The sequence below is a fragment of the Nematostella vectensis genome, chromosome 4 (assembly GCF_932526225.1).
Source record: "Nematostella vectensis chromosome 4, jaNemVect1.1, whole genome shotgun sequence".
In the NCBI taxonomy this organism is placed as follows: domain Eukaryota; kingdom Metazoa; phylum Cnidaria; class Anthozoa; order Actiniaria; family Edwardsiidae; genus Nematostella; species Nematostella vectensis.
Window position 1 is genome coordinate 5,229,374 of NC_064037.1, and position 21,542 is coordinate 5,250,915.

General features: G+C 42.9%; 4 protein-coding genes across 6 annotated transcripts; 2 read left to right on the forward strand and 2 right to left on the reverse strand.

The window, feature by feature from the left end:
- Positions 1-3,604: 3,604 nt before the first annotated feature.
- On the reverse strand, positions 3,605-3,985 carry LOC125561774. Its single transcript, XM_048726134.1, has one exon. The coding sequence runs from the start codon at positions 3,983-3,985 to the stop codon at positions 3,605-3,607; it is 381 nt and encodes a 126-aa protein (XP_048582091.1).
- A 6,294-nt stretch (positions 3,986-10,279) lies between these two features.
- Positions 10,280-11,416, forward strand: LOC116618556 (prokineticin Bv8-like peptide 2). Its single transcript, XM_048726309.1, has 3 exons — positions 10,280-10,437; positions 10,864-10,965; positions 11,196-11,416. Exons 1-3 carry the CDS (start codon positions 10,357-10,359, stop codon positions 11,304-11,306), a joined length of 294 nt encoding a protein of 97 aa, XP_048582266.1. The 5' UTR covers positions 10,280-10,356; the 3' UTR covers positions 11,307-11,416.
- Positions 11,417-12,208: 792 nt separating this feature from the next.
- Positions 12,209-17,851, forward strand: LOC5512943 (aquaporin-2). Its single transcript, XM_001633162.3, has 4 exons — positions 12,209-13,531; positions 14,722-14,957; positions 15,299-15,379; positions 16,724-17,851. The coding sequence occupies exons 1-4, from the start codon at positions 13,240-13,242 to the stop codon at positions 16,841-16,843; spliced, it is 729 nt and encodes a 242-aa protein (XP_001633212.3). The 5' UTR covers positions 12,209-13,239; the 3' UTR covers positions 16,844-17,851.
- On the reverse strand, positions 16,557-21,542 carry LOC5512944 (HAUS augmin-like complex subunit 7). Of its 3 annotated transcripts, none has more exons than XM_001633203.3 (10): positions 21,436-21,542; positions 20,992-21,098; positions 20,781-20,854; positions 20,218-20,279; positions 19,842-19,957; positions 19,163-19,300; positions 18,662-18,912; positions 18,098-18,150; positions 17,639-17,732; positions 16,557-17,048 (listed from the first exon to the last, which is right to left on the reverse strand). In XM_001633203.3, exons 1-10 carry the CDS (start codon positions 21,487-21,489, stop codon positions 16,951-16,953), a joined length of 1,047 nt encoding a protein of 348 aa, XP_001633253.2. In that variant the 5' UTR covers positions 21,490-21,542; the 3' UTR covers positions 16,557-16,950. The 3 variants fall into 3 exon arrangements, with proteins under 3 accessions (XP_001633253.2, XP_048582265.1, XP_032238305.2); XM_048726308.1 differs by having other exon boundaries at positions 16,557-17,049; positions 17,593-17,732; XM_032382414.2 differs by lacking the exon at positions 16,557-17,048 and having other exon boundaries at positions 17,532-17,732.

The following is a 21,542-nucleotide window of genomic DNA, read 5'->3' on the forward strand; positions in this document are numbered from 1 at the left end:
GAATTTTGAACAAAGATGAACACATCCAAGATGCTGAGAGCAAAGTAAAGCGACACAGAAAGCTCTGCGCACGAGGGTACTATACCACCGAGGCATTGCCGAAGTAGCCCCTGAGTAAAATTAGGTTTTATCCAAATTGGTATCTCACCGTTCGAACTGCTTTTGCTAGCATCTCAAATTTCGCCCTATTTTTTCCGGAAGCTACAGCTACAGTCATACAATGTATTTTAATATTTTAATGTATTTTAATATTTTAATGTATTTTAATATTTTAATGTATTTTAATATTTTAATGTATTTTAATATTTTAATGTATTTTAATATTTTAATGTATTTTAATATTTTAATGTATTTTAAGCATGTCAACATTCTGGAAAGGCGCAAAATCGTTAGTCGATGAATAAGCGTGTTTGAACGAGTTTTGTTTGATATTTAGTACTTAACTTAGTACTTAACTCTTTTAGCACGAAATCGCTCTTTCAGCACCAATTCAAACAAATAACGCGAAAACCCAGAGACGCGAATCTTCAAGTACTAAAACGAGGAGAATTAAAAGCTTTGCTAGCATTTTACTTGTTTTGTTTGCAAACTAACAAGAAGAAGATCGATTGACGTCAGTGACGGAGGCGCAAGAGCACGCTCAACCCACATCGAAGACTTTTCTGAAAAAACTAGCTTATATATACTTTACGGCTATAACATGTGATGACCGTAGCGGTCACAAGTCGATGACAAGGTTCTTCATAGTACTAAGCTTTTAACCGGAAGCTGGCCACCGGAAGTAGCGATACGGAAGTATGCCCACGACCTCCGGGAAGCACGAAAAACTAAAAGCAATCAAAAAAATCGGATCAAGCCAGGAAAAAAACCCAAGACATTCTTTCTTCTAAGCTGACTCGTTCCCAGTCGTAACGCAAGTTTTTTGGAAGGAAGATTTCGAAGGCGCGTAAAGGCTAAAGGGAAGGGAGCAAGTAACGTCTTTCCTTTCTCTTTCCTCTTCCCTTGAGGCTTTGCGACGTCTCCGAAAACCATGTGAGACGACTGGGGACGAGTCAGTCTTCTAAGTATCGTATAAAAATTAGGACATTTCATCTGTCTGACTTTCGTGACTTTTGTGCCGTAAACGCACAACAATTATGAAAATGGCTTCGGAATAACGATACTTTCTTAACTGATAATATACATGAAAAAAAATTATCAATTCTGATTGGCTAAGAGCAGTGCAATTTATAGGAAATACAGTGCAAAAAAATAGGAAATACAGTGCAAAAAATAGGAAATTCAGTGCAGAAAAAAGGAAACACTTTTTCGTGGGGAAAGGAACACCCCTCCACCCCACTTATCCTACGCTATCTTGTTAACCGAATCCTACCTTTGAAGCTCTGAATATGTCTGAATATGTTGCGATTACGTCCAGGATTTAATCAACCTGAGCGCCATATTTTCTCAAGTAAAATCACAGGCAGCCCAAGGCTACTGTTAGTGGTTTTAAAGGAATGTATGGGGGAATTCATATGTTAGCGAAAAAAATACTTTATCGTGAAAAATGAAACTTTAGACCATGTAATATTTTGTTTGAGTCTTCTATATTTCAATTTTGCCGATAGAATTTCAGTAGAGCGAGATTGAAACCCGGCACGAATTGTGTTTCTTACTCTGTATGAAAATAGGAAAGGCTGGGGACTCCATCGGCTAACGGCCACCACACAACTACTTCGAGGCCCGATAAAACTCGCAAAAATAGACGAGACACCAATCCAGCGTCAAAACACTTTGAAAACATACTTTAGTTTTCAATAGAACCGAGTCACATGTCACCTATTTGCGAATTTCACTTATATTTTTTCCACTTTTTCCCGCTGACTGTCGAATTCACCATCTGTGCAAACAGAGCGTGTGCACTTTCTAACCGAGGGCTCTAGGAACGAGGCGCTGCTCGGAAATTCAAACTTCGAGCAGTCGTCGGCACGACAACGGCCGCGCCGAGTGAGTGTCTACTGTCGCGCCACCAGCGTTGCAGGGAAAACAGCCCGACTAGGCGCGACGAAAGACTCCTCGAAGTTTGAATTTCCAAGCAGTGCCTCGTTCCTAGTGCCTCAAAGCGAGTCTGATGAAATCCCGCAATCCCTTGTCGCGTGCGAGTCTGATGGAATCCCGTCATCTCTTGTCGCGTTCGAGTCCGATGGAATCCCGTCATCCTTTGTCACGCGCGAGTCTGATGGCATCCCGTCATCCCTTGTCGCGTGCGAGTCTGATGGAATCCCGTCATCCCTTGTCACGCGCGAGTCTGATGGCATCCCGTCATCCCTTGTCGCGTGCGAGTCTGATGGAATCCCGTCATCCCTTGTCACGCGCGAGTTCGATGGCCTCTCGTCATCCCTTTTCGCGTGCGAGTCCGATGGCATTCCGTCATCCTTTGTCACGTGCGAGTCTGATAGAATCCCGTCATCCTTTGTCGCGTTCGAGTCTGATGGAATCCCGTCATCCCTTGTCGCGTGCGAGTCTGATGGAATCCCGTCATCCCTTGTCACGTGCGGGTCTGACGAATCCCGTCATCCCTTGTCAAACGCGAGTCCGATGGCATCCCGTCATCCCTTGTCACGTGCGAGTCTGATGGAATCCCGTCATCCCTTGTCGCGTGCGAGTCTGATGGAATCCCGTCATCCCTTGTCACGTGCGAGTCTGATGGAATCCCGTCATCTCTTGTCGCGTGCGAGTCTGATGGAATCCCGTCATCCTTTGTCACGTGCGAGTCTGATGGAATCCTGTCATCCCTTGTCGCGTGCGAGTCTGATGGAATCCCGTCATCCCTTGTCGCGTGCGAGTTCGATGGCATCCCGTCATCCCTTGTCGCGTGCGAGTTCGATGGCATCCCGTCATCCCTTGTCGCGTGCGGGTCCGATGACATCCCGTCATCTCTTGTCGCGTGCGAGTCTGATGGAATCCCGTCATCCCTTGTCACGTGCGAGTCTGATGGAATCCCGTCATCCCTTGTCACACGCGATTCCGATGGCATTACGTTATCCCTTGTCACGCGCGAATCCGATGGCACCCCGTCATCCCTTGTCACGCGCGAGTCCGATGGAATCCCGTCATCCCCTGTCACGCGCGAGTTCAATCGCATCCCGTCATCCCTTCTCGCGTGTGAGTTCGATGGCATCCCGTCATCCCTTGTCGCGTGCGAGTTCTATGGCATCCCGTCATCCCTTGTCGCGTGCGAGTCTGATGGGATCCCGTCATCCCTTTTCAAGCGCAAGCCTGACGGCATTCCGTCATCCTTTGTCACGTGCGAGTCTGATGGAATCCCGTCATCCCTTGTTGCGTGCGAGCCTGATGGAATCCCGTCATCCCTTGTCACGAGCGAGTCCGATTGCATCCCATCATCTCTTGTCGCGTGCGAGTCTGATGGAATCCCGTCATCCTTGTCAAGCGCGAGTTTGATGGCATTCGGTCATCCCTTGTCGCCTGCGAGTTCAATGGCATCCCGTCATCCCTTGTCGCCTGCGAGTTCGATGGCATCCCGTCATCCCTTGTCGCGTGCGAGTTCGATGGCATCCGGTCATCTCTTGTCGCGTGCGAGTCTGACGAATCCCGTCATCCCTTGTCAAGCGCGAGTCCGATGGCATCCCGTCATCTCTTGTCGCGTGCGAGTCTGACGAATCCCGTCATCCCTTGTCACGTGCGAGTCTGATGAAATCTCGTCATCCCTTGTCACGTGCGAGTCCGATGACATTCTGTCATCTCTTGTCGCGTGCGAGTTCAATCGCATCCCGTCATCCCTTGTCACGTGCGAGTCTGATGGAATCCCGTCATCCCTTGTCGCGTGCGAGTCTGATGGAATCCCGTCATCCCTTGTCGCGTGCGACTCTGATGGCATCCCGTCATCTCTTGTCACGCGCGAGTTCGATGGAATCCCGTCATCCTTTGTCGCGTGCGAGTTCGATGGCATCTCGTCATCTCTTGTCTCGTGCGAGTTCGATGGCATCCCGTCATCCCTTGTCACGTGGAGTCTGATGGAATCCCGTCATCCCTTGTCGCGTGCGAGTCTTATGGCATCCCGTCATCCCTTGTCGCGTGCGAGTTCGATGGCCTCCCGTCACCCCTTGTCGCGTGCGAGTTCGATGACATCCCGTCATCCCTTGTCGCGTGCGAGTTCGATGGCATCCCGTCATCCCTTGTCGCGTGCGAGTCTGATGGCATCCCGTCATCCCTTGTCGCGTGCGAGTTCGATGGCATCCCGTCATCCCTTGTCTCGTGCGAGTACGATGGCATCCCGTCATCCCTTGTCACGTGGAGTCTGATGGAATCCCGTCATCCCTTGTCGCGTGCAAGTCTGATGGCATCCCGTCATCCCTTGTCTCGTGCGAGTACGATGGCATTCCGTCACCTCATACTGCAAGTCGGGATGGCACCCGGTCGCCACTGTTGTCTATGAGCCTGATGGCAATCCAGCCGTTTCCTGTATACACATATTAGCCAAATTGTGCACCTCGAGAAGCTAAAATTTTCCCGCAATAAGGCTTAAATTTTGGTTTAACAGAAAAATAAAGCTACTTTGCCGTTTATTACGATTTTCAATGTAAATTGTTCAATATAATTTATCTTGAATGGCTGCCATCTTGGATTGGCGGCCATCTTTGATTTTATAATTTCCATGACTGATCAAAGGATTCTTTGTACGGATTTACATGAAACTATACAAATACTTCATAGTCAATCTAGAAAGTATAACTGAGAAGAAAATTAGATAAAAAAAACTAATTCTTAGCTTACTTTATGGATATCCGCTTAAATACTTGACATGCCAAAAAAAAACTGGAAGTGGCGTTCTAGTAAAAGCTGCCAAGTGTCTGCCAGTCGAACGTTTTGCATAGTTTCAGATATATATTTATGTATTTAGTGTATCTTTTGGTGATTATCATTATAACGCACTATATCTGTGCGCTCTGTAAGTACCAGGAAAGGGCGTATCCAATGTATGGATAATGGAATACACGTATCTCTTAATCAGGCTGCGAGGTAATTATACCAGTATCATTTATTAAATGTACATTTCTATTGTTTAAGCAATAATAAATTATACCTCTATAAAACTGTAAGGATATTAAACTGGGCGTGGAGTCCTATCACAAATTACTTGTGATGCCAATATCTATCACCTTGCCAAATTTCATGCTTGTACTAAAAAATGAACAATTCTGCACCATTTCCCTGTGCTAGAAGCGCGGTTACAAAGCGCGTCGTTTGAGAAGAAGAGCTTGTCGGGGGAGTAGGAGTTTAGGTAGAAATACGTGCTTTTTTTTTTATTCAACACTGGAAAGACATTTAGATACATCGTTTTGGGGTAAAATTATCCTATGGCCCGTGGACTATTTGTTTTCGCATAAAGTTATAATTGTACAATATTGTAAAACAAGTAACAATATATTCGTTTTTATAAAAAGGTTCAAGTTATGCCCGGGCAAAAATACATAGCAAATTACCCGTGTGGATAGCGCCAGCATAACTGGCGAGACGGTGACCCAGCATCACTGGCGAGACGGTGACCAAGTAAAGCCGGTGCCGTTTAGCACCATGTTAGGTGGCGTTCGGTCCAGCGATACTTTGCTGAGGAAGACTAAGGTATTCTTTTGGCTTGGCTAGCGAAGATTTCAGGGGTGGCCCACTACATGTCCACTTTAGTTCTGTTGTGTTTTCAGGTCAATATATCATGCCGCTGTTCATCGACCCTGAAGTCCAGTTGGATAAAACCAGAAATTATTGTTAATATTGCCGAAAAGCGTGCGAAAATCGCTATACATGGACGGGATTGATGAATACGCTTACTCTGGCACAAGTCGTTTACAGATTTCTTTGAAATTTTAATATTTTTATTCACTTTCTTTTAATCTTTTTGTTTTTATCACTTTGCATGTTTTCTCGCCATTATATCCTGTGCTCTACAGCCCTAGAAAATTCGTTTGAAAAAGCCATAAATATTTTGTATAAGTACCGAACGGGGCTTACAATTCAATAGCGAGTAGACCTCTATTGAACAATCAGTGAGCTTACACAACAAGCAAGCATATGATAGCACTGGTTCGAATCTACATTGATACTGTGGAAAAAAGATTAAAAAACGGTAATGGGGAGAGCAACGATTCTTCGTTTACTCAATACATTCTATTGTTCTACACGCTCGACTTGTGTACCTACACAACCACGTGACAGGGCCTTTAAAGTTTGCCTGGTTTTGTAAGCATTCCCCTGTATCATCTATGTCTCATGTTAACGTGAGGTTTCGTGTTTTCGTAGTCTAATGATATTTCGACGAACTCCTTAAAACTAAAATAAGTTTGCTCTTTAAGCATTATTTCTTGACTTTATTTTCGTAGATGTTACTACAATGTTAGAGCAAGCCTGCCATGTAGGCGTTTACCCGCTGTTTCTATAGCGACAAACCAGCCTCCAGCGATTCGTTGCCGCCATCTTGGATTTCGAGCAGAAATGATGGCGGCCACGAATCGCTGGAGGCTGGTATTTCGGTATAAAAACACCGGGTAAACACCTGCAGGCTGTATTAGCGCGTCTAAAAATGATGCTCACTTGCTCAAAAAAGGCCAGTGCCAAGGACTATTGCTTTCCCGTTTGCACCGTTTCGTGTGCCCTGCTGGGTAAATATGTATTGTTAAAAAATCAAAAACTCACAATGATAATAAAATACCCTTTGTAATTCATACAATAAATACATGTTTTATTTGTTAAACATAAATAAGACACATAATAAAGACACACAATATCTATTGATCACATACAGGCACTACAAAATACTCGAGGTTACCCCCCGATAAAGCCACATAGCCCCCCCCTCCCCTGAACACTTGCCGTACCCTTTAACACAAGCCACTCCCTGTTTGTAAACGTCACCTTTCGTATAAGACATCGCTGCCAAACTAGCACGCCTTCATCTTGACTCGTGCGTCGCGTAACTAACTGCTCTTCCCGCAAGCTAGTGTTATCAGCTTGTCTCAGATTCCTCACTACTATGAAGGTTCTTCTACTTATCGCGTTAGTGGTACTTGGCGCATGCGCGAAGAAGCACGACAGGGAGAGACGCTTCCTTGTGGATGTAAGTCACGTGTTTAAGAACCGATAACTTAAGCCGGCATTCCAGTATCGAAGGCAAATCACGCAAAGATAAGGAAAGTTCCGATCCTCCCTTCTTCGCTCGTCTAACGACACCGCATTCTTTGCTAGTGAAAATATATAAGTTAAACATTTTATTGGAACAAAAAAAAATAGGAACAAAACTTATTTCGAGTTACCAGGAGTTTTTCGAGCTATGGAGGGTGGAAAAACGTAGGAATTTAATTGGGACAGAAATCCAGTTGAACCTATACCACAAGCAATGGACCCCATCTTGAGATCCTACCGGGATTTACTATGTTTATCTTGTTTTACAGACGTGTAGTACGGATGCCGACTGCGGTAAAAACAGATGCTGCATCAAATACCTCCACCTTTGTGCACCAAAGCGAGGCATTGACCAATCCTGTAACTTCTCGGTATGAGAGGGGATGGTCTTATGAACACACACAAAATAGCGCAGTTATAGCACAGTAACGGGCCAGCCTGTAATGTCTTATGAACACACACAAAATAGCGCAGTTATAGTACAGTAACGGGCCAGCCTGTAATGTCTTATGAACACACACAAAATAGCGCAGTTATAGCACAGTAACGGGCGTAGACCCCTTCCAGAGCCTTCAAAATAGGGCCCCTCCCCTCTAAGCAGATAAAAAAAGCAGCACATTTTTAGAACGCGATTTCGAATGTGCATGACTGGCCTTTTTTGTTCCCCATCCTGCTACGCTTCTGTTGTTCGATCTTTTTGCTTCATTCTTTTAGAATTACCACGGCTGTGGATGCCAAGACGGCCTGTTCTGTCAGGTGGCCAAGTGTTTCGGCACCTACAAGTACTACCGCTGCCTACCTGCTGTTGCCTAAGCTGCAAGGCGTGGAATGAGCGAGAACAACCATAACAACAACAATGAGAACTGTTGAAACCAAAGACACTGTAATACCAAAAAAGAAGAAATAAAATTACCGTGTAATAAAATTATCGTGCATAATCCACGCCAGTATCTAGTGTTAGAGGTCTCCCGTGGGGGTTTGGGAGAAAGGTTACGAACGGTTCCTCCCGAGTTGCCCGCGCTATATGGTCAGCGCTATTATGCTTGAACAGCATATTTGGCCATGCTGGCATTGCATAATTCACTCATTCTCCTTCCCAGAGTCTTTTACCGCTGCTACAAAGTTACTTGGGCTCTTGAATTGCCATCAACAGGTACATCCGAAAGGTTTAGAGTAAAGAGGTAATAAAAACTCTTTCCCTTGACATATCTGCTTCCCATTTCCACACGCAACAACAGCAAAACCTTTTCCCCACAGAACGCCCATTCCTTCTTCCACCAGTGATTCTTCGGTCGGATTTGGTAAACGAACTATACAAATTTTTTTAGGTGATTATTTCGAGACCTTTTCACATAGTTTTTTTTATTTAAGTATCGAATCAGTTGAATGAAGCAATAAAAAGGTTGTGGTAAGGGCTCTTAAAACTGCACACGAAAGTCACGTGTATGATTTAAATGTGATAGTTAGGGAAGGGTCATTATTTATCGTGGGCGGGGAGGGGGGGGGGAAGTCTGCAAAGTTTAATTTTTTTCAGGTCAAAAATTCCGACCCTCCCCCAAAAAGGCGACCAAAATTTAAGGCCCTCCCCCAGTACAAAAACAATGTAAATTCATTAACTTCATCCATGGAATTTTTTTAATTCAGGTACAGAATATTGAGAAAACAGGACATGCTTAGAAGAGACCCCCTAAAATATCGGGTTTATTTTATTAAAATTATAGTCTAGCCGTGGGATTCTCTTTACGTACGACAGTTTCTACCAGGAGAACCAAAAGATTTATGATTGTATAAGCACTTTTGCTACGGTGCCGTGATGTACTAAAAACTGGGCACTTTGTCAAGAAAAAAAATGCTTTCGTTTATGTTAACCGGGAGATGGCCTGAATGTTGCTGTTTTCAGCATTTGTCCTTATTGCGCTGAGCACTATTTCGGGGTTCGGAACACTATTTCACGGAAAGGAAGTGAAAAAGCTATTCAGGTTTAGTATATTACCTCCGAGGGAGAATATTGAGGGACATGCTGAAAGGAGACCCCCGCGCGCCGAATCGTTATGTGTGTGAGGGGGGGGGGGGGGGGGGGGTAGGCCCATGCAATGGTTGAAAAGTTAGTGGGGAAGTGACATTAATGGAAATTCGAAAACCGAAACTTCAAAAGATAAAAAAAATAGAAGCGCCAGTCAAACGGAGTCATGAGAGTAAAGTCAGAGGCCCATCATATTTATTTATTTAATTTTTAGGGGGTCCCCAGAAAATTTTGAAATTCCCGACTATTAGGAGGCTCGGAAATTGATCAGAACACCTTTCTAAAATAATGCCCTCCCTAAACCCTGTTTAAAAATTGAGGCCCTCCCCCGAATCGGCTCTCAAAAAATTGCAGCCTTCTCCCCCGTTAAATAATGACCCTTCCCTTATCTCAGTTGCTGTGTTGTCGTGATGATAAATTTTCATATATTTTCAAAATCTTCATGCTCGAAAATGGGCAAGGACACCAGACTACTAATTTATCTTTTCGTGATTATTACTGAGACTCATCCTTAGCCAAGGTCTGTTTGCAAGGTCTGAATAAACACCGAATCCCAAAAAAACCAATAGAGGCTATGCACCTATTGACGAAACGCATTCAATTTAGCACCACAAGCAGACAGATTACACAAACACCTAACACAGTCATTCAATAGTTCAATCCTCTTAGTTTGCCAAGCTGACTCAAGGGGTAGACAAAAGACATGGGGCTCTAAACAATAGCACCAATAGAAAATCGTAGTTTGCTAGCTGAGCAAAGAGAGCGAGAGAGATTCCAGCTGATAACGATAAATGAATTATAGCCATGTCATTTTTACTTTAAAAAATCAAAGGCAAAGATAAAAGAAAAAGAAAAACAGAAAAAATTAAATAAACCGCCGTTACACACACACACACACATATACATATATATATATATAGTATCCCCGTAATTATAGTAATACAGGCAGGGGAATTAGGGAGTTTCTGCTTGCAATACTAGTTATGTTTTGCATTGATTCTATTCATCGTTAGGGAGTAGATAAAGACCAGGGAACCCCTCCTTCTTGTTAAGCAAACAACCGCGTCACCCTGTGAGTAGCAAAGTAAACACAGTGCTTCGTATATAACTGGCGCGTTTTAAGAGACCACTCCACTGAAGACTTTGTTCGCTCCGTCACCATGAAGTCCGCCATCTTGTTTCTCATGTTAACGCTTGTATTCGCTGCCGAGGCGGAAAGGCACAAGAGATGGCTTTGGAAGGTAAGAAAGTCCCACAACACTGATGAGTATGTTGAACTTTAAAAGCACTTCTATTGATATAAAGAGATATTGAATCGGAGAAGATTTCAGGGTTTGTCATGGAGGTTTTAGAAAATCTAGATTTTGCTTCTTGCGAGAAAGTTTTTTTTTTATTTCTTTTCCAGGCATTTGAGACGGTTAAATGCTTGTGTTTGGGCAAAAAAATGTGTAGAATCAAAAAGCCCAAACTGTCGTGATCTCGTACCAATCTATCTAATCCAATCTATTAAATTCCAAACTAGTTTCAATGAAAATACAAATATTTTATAGGCATACCACGGGTAAAGACGGTTCACTACTGATAGTTCATGATTACTTCGGTTATAATTCCAACAATTTAAGAGCTAAAATCACAGCGTGCGTGTCCCAAACTTGTCTCTTTTTTAGACATGCAGTACGGACGTTGACTGTGGTGTGGACCGCTGCTGCATTTCTGTACTGAAAATCTGCGCTCCCAAGAGAGAAGAGGGGGAATCCTGCAATTTCTCGGTAAGTGATAAGCCACTCCGAAAAAAAACTACATCTATATCATCATCTTCATCAATCTCGACGCCGTATTCGCCATTCTTACATTGCGCGGGGGGACTGGGTCGAATTGATAAGCGGACAGCCATGCCTAGAATGTTCCAAGAATGCTGTTTGCTTATCAACTCAATCCAATTCCCCGCGATACGAAAGAATGGCGAATCACGCCGTATCGCATGACTCTCTCGTTTCAGCACCTTCATGGCTGTGACTGCAAAGATGGCCTGACTTGTCAGCCGTACGGGAGCCTCATCACCCTCTACAAGTGCATGCCGGAGCCTGGCTCAGGAGGAGGCGCTCTTTAAACGCTAACAAATATAACCATGTCACCTTGCAGTGTTGTCCTGGTTGATGTGTTGTGGGGATGGAAAAAAGGGCGCTCTTTAAACGCTAATAAATACATCTAAGTCACTTAGCATTGTTGTCTTGGTTGATGAGTTGTTGTAGGTTGAGCGACTATAATGCCTATATGCCTAATGAAAGAGCGAAGGGAAAAAGGGATGAGAAGAGACGCCAAATGTTAAAAGGTAGAAGCGCTTTCCATTGTCCCTAGCCACGGGCGCGCACGGAATATTCTTTATCACTGCCTTACCCTTATCCCTAACAAAGCCCTTGGTTTGTACCACGTCTATTGGCGCCAATTGGCAGAGCCTCGCTCTGTAGTGTTCTGTTTCCACTACTTGGACCCGGGTTCGATTCCCAGTTTCCCCCTCCTAATAAAAACAACAATCTCGATCCAAAACTTTGCTTAGTCTTGTTTAGACACGTATAAGCGGATGCATTCGTCTGCGCTCTCGCCACCATAATGTTATTTGCCCAACGGCCATAGAGAACTTAGCTACAAATCCAAGATTTAAAGAGAGGACAGTGAAAAAATTATTGCTAGAGAAGACATTTGTATCAAAATTCTCTTTCATGGCAGCTTTTAAACATCTGTGATGAAGGGCCATATTCCGTTACTATGGTGACACAGGCGGTCCATAAAATTCCCTATTCTCTATGCTTGAATCAATATCATACGCAAAAACCGCGTTAGTGAGGCTGCAATGTTTATTGCTGATCACGTTTACACTAATACGATACGTAAATTGGAATTCAATGGATTTCCTGTGGATACAAAGCGCTTAAACCTACGCTGCGAGGCAGGCATAAGCGGAATTAATATGAGGCATGTTCTCCTGTTTTATCACACACAATCAACACTAGGTTATACTAATCAATCACTTCCTAATCGACCACGGAAGATTTCGACTAGTTATCACCCTAGTAAATACGAATAAATATAAATGTGCGATATGGTCTCCCTTAAGTGTCGCTGATTGGAGCCGCGTAGAATCACGTATTAGTTCTAATCACCCTTAATGGCTTGGAGTTCATTTAGGAAATATTAGGCCACCTTTACAGTAGTTCACGAATCCGAAAAGCTGATTACTTCTGTTTTGTGCATTCAATAATTTCAACATATTACTAAAAATGAGTGTTTTTTTTATTTATTTATTTATTTTCTACTTTTAAAACCTGCGAAACAACAGCGAATCGAAGACTTCAAGAGGGCCTTCTCTAAATTTGCGAGAGAAAAATAAAAAAACATTGGATTACAATGAAAAATCTAGCAAATGTTTATCCGTTTGATTATGAGAACTAACAAAACTATGCTACCTCGCTATGTTTTTTTTCCTTTTGTCGGTGCCACGCGACACGTGATCACGTTTGATGTCCTTTTTTGGATCAATTTCCTTTAGCCACAGCTGCACAAATGTTTCCTAATAGATTCCTCCGGGGATTAAATTGTTATTCGCGGAAGATGGGAAAGAAGCTTCTATTAAAATACTAATGAACCCTTAACGAGTGTTATTAGGACTTCAATTACGATTATTATCTTTAGAGAACCAACATTAAAAGCAAAGTAAACGAAAAAGAGCATGGTATCTTGCACAAGTCACAGGCGAGCTGAAAAATCATTAAACTGTTCTCCCGGAGAAACAACGCAAAAAAAAAAACAGGCAAGAGAAAAAGCTTAAAGGGGAAACTCTTCGAAAACTACGGAAATAGTGAAAAGAACACCTTCAGCTACCAACAACAACAAGAATCATCTCCTATAGAACTTGAAGATGTCCTTGAAGTGAAAGAACTGACATGTTATTTGTGACATTGTAACGTGCTTTTATATACACTATATATTTAGTGTATTTCACTGTATTGATACGACTTCTTGAAGAAGGTAAAGATATTTTTGCGATGCCCTGCTTTCAGCATAAGCAACTCTTCATCGGCGCTCTAGCGGAGCTGCTCGCAAGCCATGTATTTGTGTTCCTTGTCTGTGCAAGCTGTCTGTCGTGGCCGCATTTCCAGGCTCCAAGCGTACAGCACATCGCTCTCACTGCAGGCCTGACCACGAGCACGCTAGTGATGGTCATGAGTCATGTGACGGGAGGGCAGATCAACCCGGCGGTCGCCGTAGCCATGGTGGTTACAAGAAGAGTGAAGCCAGTGCATGGTTTGGTGTTTGTGTTCAGTCAGGTTTTAGGAGGTGAGAGAACGTGTTGCGAAAAGCTCAAAAGCATTCAAAAGCGTGGGATATCAAATAAATAAATATTCATGTTAATTTACATTAAGAAATGGCTCTTTTTTGTAAGATAAATACCAAATTTCATGGTAGATATATTTTCATCAAGCGGATCTACCTTTGAGATGTTGATGTGTTGAGGTTGCAAAATTAGGTCTCGGAACGTCAGTAACCCGAGTTGGACTAATGTCGCGAGTTTCAAGTAGCAGGTTTGAAAAACAGTGCGGGTTTCAGAATTTTCTGAATTTCTCTTGAGGACACTTTTTCAAACTTTTATCTATATATGGATAATGGTCATTCAAAAAAAGTTTTTCTCGGATTTTTGGATTTTTTTAACCTTTCAACAGTGGAACCTGGATTTTACGATATGCCACGGGAGAAAGAAAAGGTATCGTAAAATACAGGTATCGTTACTAAGTGTTCCTCGATTTCACGATATAAAGGAAAATCCATTGTAAATATCGTTGCAGGGAGGTCGGGTTAATTATCGACTTTTACAAAATAACAATAGTGTAACTGTACTCTGTAAAAGACTCTGTAAACTGTAATCTGTATTTAACAGATCTGTCAAGTCAAGAAAATCGATTAACTGTACTGTCTGGCCCGTAACCAGCGGGGGAGGGGGGGGGGTTTAAGGGGGTTCGCACCCCCCCCAAGAAAAATGCTGGGTACGGGTCTGAATGTACGTGTAAGGTGTCTTGAGCTTTTCTCTCTTTGTTGATAAAGAGAATTAGTAATATCGTTGTATAGAGGTCAAAATTACGCTTGGGAGAACAGATTTGTATCGTAAAATCGAGAATATCGTTGTATCAAATATCGTTAGATCGAGGTAATTTCTTATACATTTCACTGTTTTTGCGCCGGAAAAGAGGAACGCCATCGTAAAATTGAGGTTATCGTAAAATCCAGGTCCGATACAAGATTCCAAGTTGCGTGACTCCTTTAGCCCCGTGTAAAGACGAATCATATGGCGTAAACTCCCCCTTGTATGTTAGAGTATCAATTTGTGCTCACTTATTCTGCGAACTCAAGCTTTACTCAATCTTAGGATTTCAGTGGAAAGTTTGAATGACTAAAATTCAGGGGACAAGCAATTTAAACAGGTTGTTGGCGAGATATCGCAGAACATCTATCAAATGCTGTCTCGTTTCCAGGTCTCCTCGGCGCGGCGCTCCTATTCGGACTGACACCGTCATCTATACGTGGCTCGCTAGGCATGACGGTTCCCGCGCCTACCATACAGGTCGGCCAGGCTGTCGCTATGGAAACCATTCTGACATTCCTATTGGTGTTTGGTATTTTGGCGGCGACAGATGAACGGAAGGCGCTCAAAGGTTACGAGAAGGCGGCGGCAGTGGGCTTTTGTGTTTTTATCTGTCACATGGCGGGGGTGAGATACAGTCAGTAGGCATTTATATTCGCCAAATAGCACGAAGCGTTGTCAAATTTTACTCCTTCGTTACAAAAGAGTAGGGAAAAGATGAGCTAACGCGGGCAATTTCGTATTTTTGGCAGGAAAAATACCTCTCCATGTAAAAAAATACAAGCTAAACGACTGTTATAGTATAACATATTGCTTCTTTTAACTTTCCGCAAAATGGTTTGCTAATTTCATTTAATCACACAGTTCGTCAGTTACATTGTTTTAATTTTTTTTTCTTAAGAAAAAATGCGTAAAAAATTTGATATCTATGTGAAAATATTGAGCGAGCGGCCTCTTTTGGTCTCTAGATTCCCTTTACAGGATGCAGTATGAACCCTGCACGGTCACTTGGGCCAGCGGTCGTCATGGATCACTGGAGACATCACTGGGTAAGGGGGGCATCACTGGGTAAGGGGGGCATCACTGGGTAAGGGCATCACTGGGTAAGGGGGGCATCACTGGGTAAGGGCATCACTGGGTAAGGGGGGCATCACTGGGTAAGGGCATCACTGGGTAAGGGCATCACTGGGTAAGGGCATCACTGGGTAAGGGGGGCATCCTGGGTAAGGGGGGCATCACTAGGTAAGGGCATTACTGGGTAAGGGGGGCATCACTGGGTAAGGGCATCACTGGATAAGGGCATCCTGGGTAAGGGGGGCATCACTGGGTAAGGGCATCACTGGGTAAGGGGGGCATCACTGGGTAAGGGGGGCATCACTGGGTAAGGGGGGCATCACTGGGTAAGGGCATCACTGGGTAAGGGGGGCATCACTGGGTAAGGGCATCACTGGGTAAGGGCATCACTGGGTAAGGGCATCACTGGGTAAGGGCATCACTGGGTAAGGGGGGCATCACTGGGTAAGGGGGGCATCACTGGGTAAGGGGGGCATCACTGGGTAAGGGCATCACTGGGTAAGGGCATCACTGGGTAAGGGCATCACTAGTTAAGGGCATCACTGGGTAAGGGCATCACTGGGTAAGGGGGGCATCCTGGGTAAGGGCATCACTAGGTAAGGACATCACTGGGTAAGGACATCACTGGGTAAGGACATCACTGGGTAAGGACATCACTGGGTAAGGGCATCACTGGGTAAGGACATCACTGGGTAAGGGCATCACTGGGTAAGGGCATCACTGGGTAAGGGCATCACTGGGTAAGGGGGGCATCACTGGGTAAGGGCATCACTGGGTAAGGGCATCACTGGGTAAGGGGGGCATCACTGGGTAAGGGGGGCATCACTGGGTAAGGGGGGCATCACTGGGTAAGGGCATCACTGGGTAAGGAAATCACTGGGTAAGGGCATCACTGGGTAAGGGCATCACTGGGTAAGGACATCACTGGGTAAGGGCATCACTAGGTAAGGGCATCACTGGGTAAGGAAATCACTGGGTAAGGGCATCACTGGGTAAGGGCATCACTGGGTAAGGGCATCACTGGGTAAGGGCATCACTGGGTAAGGGCATCACTGGGTAAGGGCATCACTGGGTAAGGGCATCACTGGGTAAGGACATCACTGGGTAAGGGCATCACTGGGTAAGGACATCACTGGACATCAACAAACAAAATATTTTCAAATATATCTCCTGCATTTTAGTGTGACATATATAATGAGTGAGGGGTCCTTGGGTTTAACTATCCTAGCGCCCTTGCCTTGTTTGGCAACAATTTTTTTGTGAATCTTGATTGCTTTATCAGTAACTGGTGACTGATGTCTGCATTGATTTGTTTCCAGGTGTACTGGGTTGGCCCCTTTGCAGGTTCTATCTTGGCAAGTCTCTTTTATGGCCGGGTTTTCGTGAGTGGCAGCGTTGCAGTTGAACAAAATGACACAAACGCCACAGAGCTTGCATGACAAACTGGTAGACCTTGTGTTATTATGTAAGAAACATGGCCGTGACATGGTCTGGGGTCTCAGAGGATAATAGCCAACTCAACTCTTTATGTACTTGCCTACACATCCTAGCCTTTGTGCCAAGTTTGCTGGTAGCGCTCTAAGGCTCCTTCTAAAATGGCAACACAATCAGGGAGGTTTTCCAGGTAATCTTTGGTACTGGACGCTGATTTAAAATAGATAGATCCATTTTAGATGGGTTAAAATAACATAAACTTCTCCTGCTTATATATCGATGCACATATACTGCACATGCACGGCTAACTCAAAACCACTTCGGTTGACTTAGCCCCCGAGCTCACTAATCAAAGTACTCACCTATTTAATATGTATTTATATGTTACTAGTATTTGTTGTTGTGAGTAATAGAATGCAACATGTGAGTGACTAAAAGATACCCATCTATATACCAATACACCAAAAACTGGAATTTGTCTTTAATAAGACTTCTTCAGGGCAGACTTTGTCTGCCCTGAAGAAGTCTTATTAAAGACGAACATTTGGCAGTCAAATTCCAGTTTTTGGTGTATTGTATTCATTCTTCTGGTAATGAACATGTGCATCTTAGGCTAAGTTCAAACGTTGTATTACCCATTAGCCATATTTAATGTATATGTACAATATGCACTAATGCTAAAAAAAACATGCTTCAAAAATAATAACAGCTCAGCCTAAACTTTAGACATCTTATATAAATAGAGTGCATACCAGTGTAGCTTTTTACTGGGTCCAATGAGGAAGGGAAGATGGACTTACATAGACCAGAAGCCTTGACTTCCTCTAGTCGTGACTTTGTTTCGCCACATATGGACTCATGGGACTTTTTGACCAATTCCAGAGATCCAAGGAGCTGGCGGCAAAATAAACACGAACAATAATCAGTTCTGACCCATTACTCGAGACTACATCACTTATTATCATCAGGGGGAGGGACATGATTAATAAACTTGGCCACTTCAAAGAATGAAAGAAAAAGTGGAGGACAATCCATTCCTTTTTTGGCTAGTCCATTTTCCCGTTTTATTGCATTATTTTTTTTGGGAGGGGGGGGGGGGATGTGAATGCACCCAGTGCATCTACCCTATAGTTAGGCAAAGTAACTCTGACTATGAGCTTATGTTCCACTGGGAATCAATGTACATGTGAGGAGGTTGAAAAAGAGGCAGGGTTAACAAAAGACAGTTTATATGATGATGCATATGAACTGTCACCTACATGGACTAACTTCTGCAGCAGTGTGTAAACTCTCTTGAAGGCAGGGCCAAGTTCTATGGATTAAAATGAAATCCAATATGATCAGAACACAGCACAAGTAGGCTTGGGAGAGGGGTGTACATCAATGTCATCTCCTATAGCTAGAAATCATCATCATATTTCATTAGGGGGGGTGGGCAGGTGCTCCAACATTTATTCTATTTGCAAGTAAAAATGCCAGAATTTTTGCCAAAATTCAAGAGTTGCTTTCCTGTAAGCTACATGCTCTGAGTTTGAGTTTGTAAAGGGAATGTGAACAATAATACAGTTTCTGGTCTATTTTGGATTATCCCATATTTGGCAAAGTCAATTAGCAAATATAAATAATAACATATTTTTAATTTTTTTCTGCACCTAAAATGTATCTAAGTTCATGACAACAATGTAAATGCCAGAACAAGCTAAAAAACAACACGAATAATAGTGAGTGGTACAGCATGCACCTCTTCCCCCAAGGAGGTGCTGATGACATCCTGCTTATTGCATTTCTCAAGTAGCCATACTCCTACTATAATCATACTATACCTGACAGCACAGGCTGGCTGCGGCTACACCATGGACGCATTTCAGACTCGTAGCAGTGCACAAATCCAGCCACTTGTTGTGAGAGTGTGCTCAGCGTCAGCTCTAGCGTTTTGCTGACTTTATCTACCTCTTGGTGGTCAGACTGTCTAAAAGGCCACTTCTGTTGAAGTTCTTCAAGGTGTTGAGTCTGTGTCTGAAGCTCTTCGGATAAATTGTTTGCTACACCTGCAAGGTGTTTACTGTCTGGAACTCTGGAAATTTTAAAGCATAATATATAGGAGTTTGTAGGAAGGGTGGACATGTAGAAGGTGTTTACTGTCAGGAACTCTGACAATTCAAAGGCATAATTTTAAGGAAACTTGAGAAAAGGGTGGACTTATGTGTTGAAGTGTTGTGGATACTTTGGGGTAAGGGAAGAAGGACAAATTATAAAAGGAGCAAATGCTTTGGAAGCAATAAATAAGCCTTTTTTTCTACAAGCATTTTCAGCTTTAGCCTTACTTGTTGTCATTTATTTTATTTGCCTTCACAAGGTCTGGTGGAGATAGCTGGATTCTCATCTTGAATACTTCACTAAGATCTTCTTGTCGACAGAGTGTGTCCAGTAGTCTGCAGTCACTCTCAAATTGTTCCGCAAGGCTGCAAATGAACACATTAAATAGCACATAAAAATTTATAAATTAAAACAAATTTTAGCAGACTAACTAAACTGTAAATCGGTAATATAACACACATACAACGGCGGGTTAATAGTGAAATGTCACTTCACACAGTTTACTAAATCAATACAAGGTTGAAATGGTATGTGTATGCACCTGTAAAACCAAAGTAAAATAACATTTCAAGTGTTAGCCATTCAGAGCAAAAAGAGATTTTTTTAAAAAATATTTAATCCAGAGGAAAAGAGAAGAGGGCTGCTCCCTGGCTTCTATACTGCATGTAATCATCATGATCATCATCACCATCTTTGGAAAACTTTCAAATAATTGTCTGGTTTTGCATTCCAGTGTGCCTGCTGGCACTAAAGATGCATAAATACAGTTTGAGTCTCGGTTCCAGGTGAACAGTTTGCAAACACCTGCAAGATCAGTAGAATTCACAAGTGTTTGCATTGCAATGCATTTTGGGGTACTTAGTATTCCACCTGTCAGGTGGCAAACTGTAGAAAACTGTGTTTCACCTTATAGCAGGAGGAATCCGTCGTTGTCTGGCTTTAGATTCCACAGCATCAACATGACTAACCATATCAATCAGGTTCTCAAAGAACACAGCTTGCTTGCTATGTGAAGTCTCACCCTATAAAATAAATGAACATGTCAACTTATTTAAGAAACTCTTAAGGCTATGGGGTGCTTTAAGGTCATGTGACTCAATGGAAATCAAAGAGTCTAGGATTTCTACAATATTACCTATTTGGATACCACCAATCTGAAGTGTCGCCAATGCACGAAGACATTCTTATTTACAAACAGTGGACTGGTAAAATTTATTATCTTGGCAATTTTCCAGACAGACAGCAAGAATCTACATACACACATACAGTACTAGAAGAGTACCTTGATAAGGGCGATATCATCACAATGACACAGTCCAATCAAGTGAGCTGCAAAAAGTAATCCTGTGGTAAGAAAAGAGATAGGAAGTCTTTAAAACATTAATAAACATCAAAAGTTCATGGAATTTTATGTACTGTATGTTAGTTGTCTTGAATAGCCCAGCTGTCATGTAAACTGGTGTAAGTCTATGGAGACAAGTTACCTGTCCTCTTCACGCCTATAAGGCACATAAGGCCTGAACCAAAGGGATCATCACCATATTGTGGTGGTGTGATCTGTGTGTTTCAATGATTCTTAGAACTATGTCGGCTGGAGCTTATGCTCCTGGTAGGGGCACACATGCCAAACAGGTTGCAGGAAGAGACCAGAATAAGAGTGATCCCCAGGTCCTCCAGGGGGGCGATAACCAACTCCAATAAAACAAAACTTATAACAGAAACGAAAAGCTATCAAGACAAGGCACTATGGTTAATAGTTTACAATTTTGCATTTTCACAAATGGCTCACGAGCTGAGCTTTTCTTTCAGAACAAAACCTGTGCTACTGTGTGACGATATTCTTACGCTGTAATCTGGAGTCGTTTCTACTTCTCATTTTATGCTGCCCCTCAAGCATTTCATTGATGGTTGGGTCAAATCTGAAATGTAAAAATAAGTTACAGATATACTCTGTAAAGCAACCTAAAGCAGCAGAATTCCCCTTCACTTACTAACTACATTTGATGTCACTCAAAGGGGATAAAGTTGTTTTGCTTTTCAACCATAGACCACTTACTTGCCCAGGAGCCATTGCATTAGCCTCATCCTGGGTTCACCAGGTTTGTACAATAGTTCCTCCATCCACGAATCATCGACCCCCTCGATATAAGGGCAGTCAAGTTCCTAGACCATAACGTAAGCAAAAAAAAAATTAAGTTAGTAGCAAAACATTCCGCGTTAAAAATTCGAAAGATGGAGCCAAGTGCTAAAAAGTTTAAGTAACTTTTGCTTGCCAAGTTCGATTTCGATCGAATAAATCCTGATTTATAGATTTTGTAGATAAGATTAAAATGCCCGTGTTTTTGTATCTAAGTAAGCTTATAGGTGAATCCTTGAAATTTAACTCAGGCTTCTGGAAGCGAATAAAAACGAGAACATGCTAAAAATGTTCGATTCAAGTCAGAGTAATAGTTTCTAACAGAAAAAAATACATTTTCAGTTGCATAAATTATTATCTTACCTCAAGTTTTCTTCGAAAGAGAGAGATAGAGATTCGATGTTTTCCTGCCGCCATTTTTTTAAACTCGAGGCTTGCAAGCGATACTGGGAGCAGCACAGGATACCCGC

Bases quoted from the DNA above. Each gene is read 5' to 3' on its own strand.
- LOC116618556 (XM_048726309.1), top strand. From the start codon at position 10,357: ATGAAGTCCGCCATCTTGTTTCTCATGTTAACGCTTGTATTCGCTGCC. The intron at 10,438-10,863 runs GTAAGAAAGTCC...TCTCTTTTTTAG, and splicing joins ACAAGAGATGGCTTTGGAAG to ACATGCAGTACGGACGTTGA. The intron at 10,966-11,195 runs GTAAGTGATAAG...CTCTCGTTTCAG, and splicing joins GGGAATCCTGCAATTTCTCG to CACCTTCATGGCTGTGACTG.
- LOC5512943 (XM_001633162.3), top strand. From the start codon at position 13,240: ATGCCCTGCTTTCAGCATAAGCAACTCTTCATCGGCGCTCTAGCGGAG. The intron at 13,532-14,721 runs GTGAGAGAACGT...TCTCGTTTCCAG, and splicing joins GTTCAGTCAGGTTTTAGGAG to GTCTCCTCGGCGCGGCGCTC. The intron at 15,380-16,723 runs GTAAGGGGGGCA...ATTTGTTTCCAG, and splicing joins ATCACTGGAGACATCACTGG to GTGTACTGGGTTGGCCCCTT.
- LOC125561774 (XM_048726134.1), bottom strand. From the start codon at position 3,985: ATGCCATCGAACTCGCACGAGACAAGAGATGACGAGATGCCATCGAAC.
- LOC5512944 (XM_032382414.2), bottom strand. From the start codon at position 21,489: ATGGCGGCAGGAAAACATCGAATCTCTATCTCTCTCTTTCGAAGAAAA. The intron at 21,099-21,435 runs GTAAGATAATAA...GTTATGGTCTAG, and splicing joins TCTTTCGAAGAAAACTTGAG to GAACTTGACTGCCCTTATAT. The intron at 20,280-20,780 runs GTAAGAATATCG...TTCTTACCACAG, and splicing joins AAACGACTCCAGATTACAGC to GATTACTTTTTGCAGCTCAC.